The 8018-nt window shown below is 32.1% G+C and overlaps 1 protein-coding gene across 1 annotated transcript in view; it reads left to right on the plus strand.

Annotated features, from left to right (window-relative positions):
* Window positions 1–6507: 6507 nt before the first annotated feature.
* LOC107022832 (protein INVOLVED IN DE NOVO 2-like) overlaps window positions 6508–8018 on the plus strand; it is a 3983-nt gene continuing 2472 nt past the window's right edge. Inside the window, exons 1-2 of the mRNA XM_027918088.1 lie at window positions 6508–7417; window positions 7518–7699. Of these exons, the coding sequence (XP_027773889.1) occupies window positions 6514–7417; window positions 7518–7699 (1086 nt within the window). The 5' untranslated portion in view covers window positions 6508–6513. The remainder of the gene's footprint in view (window positions 7418–7517; window positions 7700–8018) is intronic.

Consider the following 8018-nt stretch of genomic DNA (forward strand, 5'->3'; position numbering starts at 1 on the left):
GGTATAATTCTCTATACATTATTACTTGGTGAACTTTTGATGATTTGTTGAAACTCCAAAAATGTGTTTTTAGCTTTGTTGAAATGTCAGTATTTGATCAAACCCTATTAAATCTCGAGTTAGGCCAGGCCGGCGCAACGGGCCTAGCCCATATTGACGGCTCTATTTGTGATGTGGTTAATTATAGTAAGATCATATCTTGTTGGCATATTTGATAAAAATAACTTGGTGATTTTTTTTAAAATCTAATTTTTTGGCTCTTGTGAAATAAGAAAAATAATTTTATTTGATCCATCTTTCCTTACTTGAAAATTGACTGATTTCTTATTCATTTATATATGGAAATAATATTGTTCTGGTTCTTATTTAAGGTAAAAGGATATTGTCTTCATAACTTTATTATTACTTATTTATTTTTTGGTAATGAACATTTTAAATATTTTTCTGATTTTGGCTCCTCTTTATTTAAAGAAATATATATTAATCTTCTTATTTTATTACTTGTTTATATTTGGTAAAAAATAATTAAATATTTTCTGATTTTAAATTCTTCTTTATTTAAGGAAAAAATATTACACTCTCTTAATTTAATCTTACTTGTTTATATTTGGTAATGAGATATTTTAAAACTTTCTGATTTGGTCCTCCTTTATAATAAGGAAAATAGAATATTAATTGATTCCTTTAAAATATTTGTTTACCTTATTTGTTCCCCCCTCTTCTACTATATAAGAGAACCCCTTTGCATTCTTTTAACTCATTCGCTCTCAATCACAAGTTCTCTCATCACTCATCATTCTCTCATTGCTTTCTTGCTACTCTTAAAATACATTAAGATTCCGGTAAACATTCAAGTGTTCTTCTTCGCTACTTTGCTATTTTGATTTTATTCGAGTAAAAGTTGGATCAATTTGTTTTCATTGCTACCATTTCTTTTGCTTAACTGGTTAGTATTCTTAGCATTTACATTATCTTTGCATTCACACATTTGTGTAAGCTATTGTCTGTTCTTTTCTATATGTATAATTCGTCAATAAATAACTGCATATGTGTCTCATCTTGACTAAATAAATGTGATTACTTGTGTAGTTATTTGATTGCTTTGACAGATTTCAAACTTGAAGTTCAAGTTGAAGATTATCCATGAAGAAAGATTTATTTGTTTAATTCATATATTTGAATCTATATTTTTCTTATTTATTTATTTGAATTTTGTAATATTTGTATAACTTTAAAGCTCTCATATATAAATTTATTTGGGGGATCGTCTAAGGGAAGGGGATTTACATGCTATTTGTTCATTGTAATTTTTAAAGTTAGAAATCATGCCTATAGGTTTATTCTATTTTTAAATCTTTAACCACCTAGAATTATTGTTTGTAGGTGTTGTAATCTAACCAATTTTCAACATGCTTGACGCTTTGTTTGTTAATAGTTTTAAAAATAACTAGATTCCATTAATTTTTGAATGTTAAAATCAAATCCTGATAATTTAGTAGGCTGTTAGATGTTAAAAAATATGTTATAACTTTTCAGCATTGTCTTGTCACGTAGAAATCATGCCTAAGGATTAAAATGTTTATATCATTTAGATTTACAAAATCATGCATATATGTGTTACTTCGTTTTGAATACTTAGAAATCATGTTTGTAGGTTTGTAAATAAATTTTTTAGCTTACCCACTCCAATAAAATTTGTTGTGCATATTTTTGCCCCCCTTTTAAATTAGCTAATCTTATTAATTTGACCTTTTGAAGATTTCCTCACTCATGATGCAATATGTTTTTTTCTTAAAATAATAATTATAATAAATTAAAATCATTTCATGCATTTAACAAATTACTTGATTTTTGAATATATTTCATAGCCAAATCTTTGCATTTAATAAATTTACTACATCAATGTTCTACTTTTTTTTTCTTTTTTTACAAAGTTTTGCAACTTTTTTTAAAAGTCATTGTTCAAGCCTCCTTTAAAATTTTGGATTGATTATGACACTGTTTACTTTTAAAAATAAATTATAAGCACTATCTCCTAACCTATCGTTAGTGAGAAAGTCAAAGGAATTACGAGGTCTAGTTCCAATTTTTAAATTAAACCGACGCGTCCCTGGAAGTACCACCTACCCATTTTTTAAAAGGAATTATGTGTATTTATATGTAAATATTCATGTGCCTATATGCAAACTGAATCTTTTAAATCATTTTCAAAAATATAAACTATTGTTATTTTTCTAAGACCGACCTCAAATCAAAATTGATTCTATGGTGGAGGAGCGCGATTAACAATATCGTGGCATCACCCCTATAAAGAAACAAAATTTTTTTTAAGACAAAATTTCTATTCAAAACTTGCTCAATTTTTTAAAAGTTTACTCTCGCACATATTAATTGCCTAATATTTGCAATATTTGTTTATCACATTGATCGTATGCTCAAATAATAAATAATTGAAGTAATTTTAATTGTTTAGTAATTTATTTGGGGTAGCTTAAATAAAAATAAGAGATTTATTGGCTTATCTATTTGTCTATTTTTGTCTCCTCAACTTATCTTTATTTAATTGATTAGTATTTGTTGTGTTTATTATTTCTATCACCTTTTTAGCATGTTTAAATAATCAATTAAAATAATAACATGAACTACTTGTTCGATTTGTTCATCACATAGTCTCATATATGAAAATAAATAAAAATGAGCTTAATTGTTTATTTATTGCTATCACCTAGCCTTGCATGTTTAAATTAACTAAAAATAAAAATTTAATTGCTTAATATTATGTCATCACTTAGCAAGTATATTAATAAATAATAATGAAGTAACCTTGATCGCTACTTGTAACCTCCACATAGATTGCATGAGACACGGCCTGGACCCACATTTGTGGACCTCGAGGGATGCCTAACACCTTCCCCTCAAGGTAATTAGAACCCTTACCCTGATCTATGACTCGTTGACCTTAGCTAGACTTAGTTAGGTTAGATAGGTGCCCTAACGCGCCTTAATTCGTTAGGTGGCGACTCCAAACTCAAAATCCCAAAGGAGTTGTTAGGTCGTGCACAAAACCCATTTTTCCGAAAAATGGGGCGCGACAGGGTTCATGCGGAATAATTAACATGAATTACTCAATTCGAAGGTCTACATAACTACAAGGAACTAATTATTTCAAACTCTTCTCATTCTCTTACATATTTCCTCCATATAAGCTCAAATAATTAGTTGATCTTAAAAGATTCATAATTGAACTCAAAAGCTTCTTGAACTCTACTCTTAACTATCTCTTGAATGTAAGTTATGAATTCAATACAGAATACACATATGTACCACATTTCACCTATCTTTCATAATTGATACATTAATAAACAGAAGTAACTCAAAATCAACATGATACTTAATTATATTCACTCGATTCAATTTTCTTTTTTCGTATGGACCTTACAATCAAGTGATTTTCTAGAAGTTTCTCAAAATTCCTTTGTCCCACATCAATAAATCTCTTGATTTCTTACCATTTAGGGTTCTATAAATATAAATTCTATAATTATTGAACCCCATTCAGTTCATTCAAGCACAGACCGGAAAGATGATTTTAGCACAAAAACAATTTTCTTGAAAAGGGAACTCTTGGAATAAGTCCATCGTGAAGTCTGCTACTCTTTTTCATCGTCTTGTTTTCGAGTTGTTCAAGTTAAGGTGGAATCGGTCTTCGTCACTTGTCGTTGTCCCGAAAAAGGTAATATTCCTTAATTTCATTATTTTGTTTGTTAAATATGCTAGAGAATTCACTATTAGTTGGTTTAGTGTTCTTCTGAGAAATGTGTTTATTTTCTTCATCTCATTCCCTATTTTTAGATTTCATTTTTTTGGTTTCCCATTCGGTATCCGGTATCCACATTGGAGCCTAGATAAACCCAGATTCACTTTTTTGGTTTCCCATTCGGTATCCGGTATCCACATTGGAGCCTAGATAAACCCAGATTCGTGCCGGAAAGTCTCACATTGGGGGTAAAACGCTCCCTAAAAACCGTACTCTAGGGGGATCGAACCTGAAACCTCTTGGTTAAGGATGAAAAAGTACTTACCACTCTACGACAACCCTTGTTGAGCCTCATTGGGTTCGGACGAGTCGCATTTGTTAAATAACACTTTACCCCCCCCCCCAAATGTGGGACTTCGCAGCGCGAATCTGTATTTAGTCAAGCTCTAATATAGGTACTGGACACCGGGTGGGAAAGAAAAAAAACAGAATTTGATCGTAGAAAAGATGAAAAACAAATGCCCCCTCTTTCTTCAGAACTTGGACTCAATCCACATCCCTTGCTTGAACCTTCTAAACTGAACTCAATTCAATAAAATTTCTCTGTCTGATAGGTGCTATATATAGTGGGTGATTCACCTACTAATCGACATTCTAAAAGCAACTTCTTTATTCTATTGGCTACCGATTTTGAGTATTATTTATCTAAAATAATCTATAAGAAAATTACTACCGTTGTCAGCTGTGACCTAGAGTATAAATAAATAAAACTCAAATTTTTTTCAAAGTTAGTCAAATATTTTTAATCTGCCAATCAATCGCATGCTTAGTGAATAGTGTTTGTTATACTATGATGATCTATTAGAAATTCATATATAGCTAATTTACTTTTTTTAACTTTATTTCAATTTATACGATATAATAAAATTTCGAGATTCAAATAAAAAAAAATATTTGATTGTGATTTATTTATATTATCCTCCAAATATTTTAAACTATCAATTTTGTGACTTATTATAGTACTTGTTACGTAATTTTTTAAATATGTTTATTATTTTTCAAAACCATTATATGATCATAGTTTGAATACACCGTCAAAATAAAAAAAATCTAAATCATGTTATATAAATTGAGATCACCTTACTATCGGGGTTCATCTGAACCCATTCGACAAAAATATTACTATTTATATATTCGACAAAAATATTACTGTCTGGCCTTTTCTCCTCTTATTGGTGAACAAAATAAGAGGAGAAAAGGCCAAAACAAGCGGTACAACAGAAATTATACTGCAAGCAGTCTTTTTTGCACTCCACTAAGCTGTACTGTACCTTCTTCAGCAAGGCGTCTCTCTCTATCAAATTCTCAAATTCCTTATACAATTCTCTTCTTCTCTTTCACTTTTACGTTTTGTCATTTGGGTGACTCGTTTTTCTTTGGTTCTTTTTTTTCGGAGTTGTTAGAACATTTGGTTAAAGGTATATATAGTCATCATTAGCTCTCTCCCATGCATACGTATTTCTCCATTTTGTTTTCCGTTAATGGTTGTGTAGCTGTAATATGTACATGGGTCATATTCAGATTTTCAAAGTTTTTAGTGTTTGTGTTTATCTGTGAGTACCAGCTCGGTTCTTCGATGTACTCTGTTTTTTTTTTCAAGGCAATGTAATGGGTGTTTTGCTTTGTGTTTATAGATGTGTATTTGTAATCTATACAATGGGTCTCATTCAGATTGTCTGTTTGTTTATGTATACAAATAAACAATGCTCTCTTCCTCTGTTTCTTGCATTTACTCTGTTTTTTTCAGGCAAAAGGACCAGTGTTTGTGCTCTGGTGTTCTATTTCTATGGATATTCAGAGTTCCAGTATTGTTTAGTTACGTACTATACTGAACATTGCTTGTTTTGTTTCTATCAACAACCCCTCTTTTTTTCAAAAAAAAAATACTTCTCTCTGTTTTTCTTTTCACGCAAAAGAATGGGTGTTTTGCTGTGTGTTTATGAATGTGAATCTGTAATCTGTTTAATTTGTGTTATTCAGACTCTTTTTTTTTTCTGTTTGTTTACGTATATCTCGCTCATCTGTGCTCTAAATCTTCATTTTATATCATTGTATGCCTCTTTATTTGTTATCTGTACAAGGGTCAGATTCAGATTTTTGCTGCTGTTTATGTGTGTTAGTTTCACCGTCTATGCGTGTATTTCAATAACTCTGTTTTTCATCCATAACCGAAGAATGGATATTTGATTCTCCATTTTCACTTATACTTGAGTCAAATTCAGAAAATTTGCTTTGTTCATGTTCATTTTTACCATCTAAGTGTGTTTGTGAACACTGGGTTTTACTATGTATCTCTTTGATCTTGTTTTTGCTCTCTGTTTCTTGCTGTAGGTAATTGTTTTTCCAAGCAAAAATGGTACTCTATTGATTAACTTCATGTATCTAAGTTAGCTGATTAGTTTATGTGATGTGCAACTCTGTTTAATTACTTACACATGTTTCCTTATCTCTGATGTTTGGTTTTGATGAGAAGTGGTAAAGTTTCTTTTAGGTTCGAGTTGTGAAAATAATCTCTTTACTGTATACAATAGATCTTGTGGTCGGCCCTTTCCCTAAACCATGTATGCATATGTATATTCTTGGTCTTCAACCATGTGTAAAGTGTCTGGTAGTTCTATCCTCTTTGTTAGCTGAACAATTTTATAGATTTCAGTATTCATGTTTAACCTATTTTCTGGCTTTAGGTTATCTGAAAGATGTCATCTGAAGAGGAAACAGATATTAGTGAGTCAGAGATGGAAGAATGTGCTGATAAATGGTATCAGAAGTTAAAGGAGGGTTATGGGAGGGAAAAGATTTCAGGTGAAGTTTATCAATGTCCATTTTGTCCTGGACAAAAGAAGCAGGCCTACAGCTTCAATGATCTTGTCCAACATTCTTCAGGAGTGAGCAAGGGTGGGTCGCAACGCAGGAAATTGAACGTTAAGGCGAAGCATTTAGGCCTAACAATGTACTTGAAGAACAAAGATTCTCTTCCAGTGGCTGATGAAATGGAAACTGAATTACAGCCAACACATGATTATGGAAATGATGTTGATGAGAAATATACATTTCCTTGGATGGGAATTGTAGCAAATCTTCCTGTTCAGTTGAATGGTAGACGTTATGTGGGAAAGAGTGGCTCATGGCTGAGGAATGATTTGACAAAGAAAGGGTTTAATCCATTGAGGGTACATCCATTGTGGAACTATAAGGGTCATTCAGGGAAAGCGGTGGTCGAATTTGGAAATGATTGGAAGGGATTTGCTAATGCAATCAAGTTTCAGAATAGCTATGAATCACAACAACAAGGGAAGAAGGACTATTTAGTTTCACAATATAAGGGAGATAAATTATATGGTTGGGTTGCAAAGGCTGATGATTACAATTCAGCAGATATAATTGGTGACTATCTGCGAAAAAATGGAGATCTAAAATCCATCTCTGAGGTTGAGGCAGAAGAGAAGCGCAAAGCTGATTCGCTTGTCTCTAGTCTGGCTAATACAATCGAGGCCAAACGTCAGAGCCTCAAGGAGATAGAGAGCAAATGCAATGAAACTTCCATGTGCCTAAGCAATGTGATGAATGAAAGAGATGCAATGATCAAAAAGTATAATGAAGGTACATATTTTCTCCTACAGAACATATTTAGCTAGTTTAACATAACAGTTTGAATTTCAAAGTAACCTCTTATTAAAATTACACTTTCTATTTCCTACAGACTTCCAAAAGATGGAGAAGAATGCTCGTGCTCAACTCGAAAAGACGTTAAAGAATCAAGAGACAAGTAAATTGTATATTGAAGCACGACGCAAAGAACTTGAGTTGCGTGAAAAGGAGTTGATGGAAAGGGAGGCCTTCAATGATAATCAGAGACAAGACCTTCATTTGTTGAAGCAAATGGTAGAAAGTCTTACTTGATTAACATAGTCTTATTTCTCTATGTATGTTATGGGAGATGGTTTGCCGCCATTGTCCCCTTTGTCCTAAGTTTGACACTGCCCTTAACAACTTAATAAGTTTTCTAAGAAACAACGGCATATTATTAATAGAAGGTGAAGTTAAGGTTAAGGTGTATATACATCAGATGAAGTTTATGGACTTAGTCTTAGGCAGTTGATATGGTACTGGTGGCTTCAGAGATAAAGATAGCCAGCAGGACCAATGACATCCAGTAAATGGTTGATCTTGGAGGGGTGGGATGTGTTGGGGGGGGGGGGTT

Source organism: Solanum pennellii, chromosome 6 (assembly GCF_001406875.1).
Source record: "Solanum pennellii chromosome 6, SPENNV200".
NCBI classification, from domain to species: Eukaryota; Viridiplantae; Streptophyta; class Magnoliopsida; order Solanales; family Solanaceae; genus Solanum; species Solanum pennellii.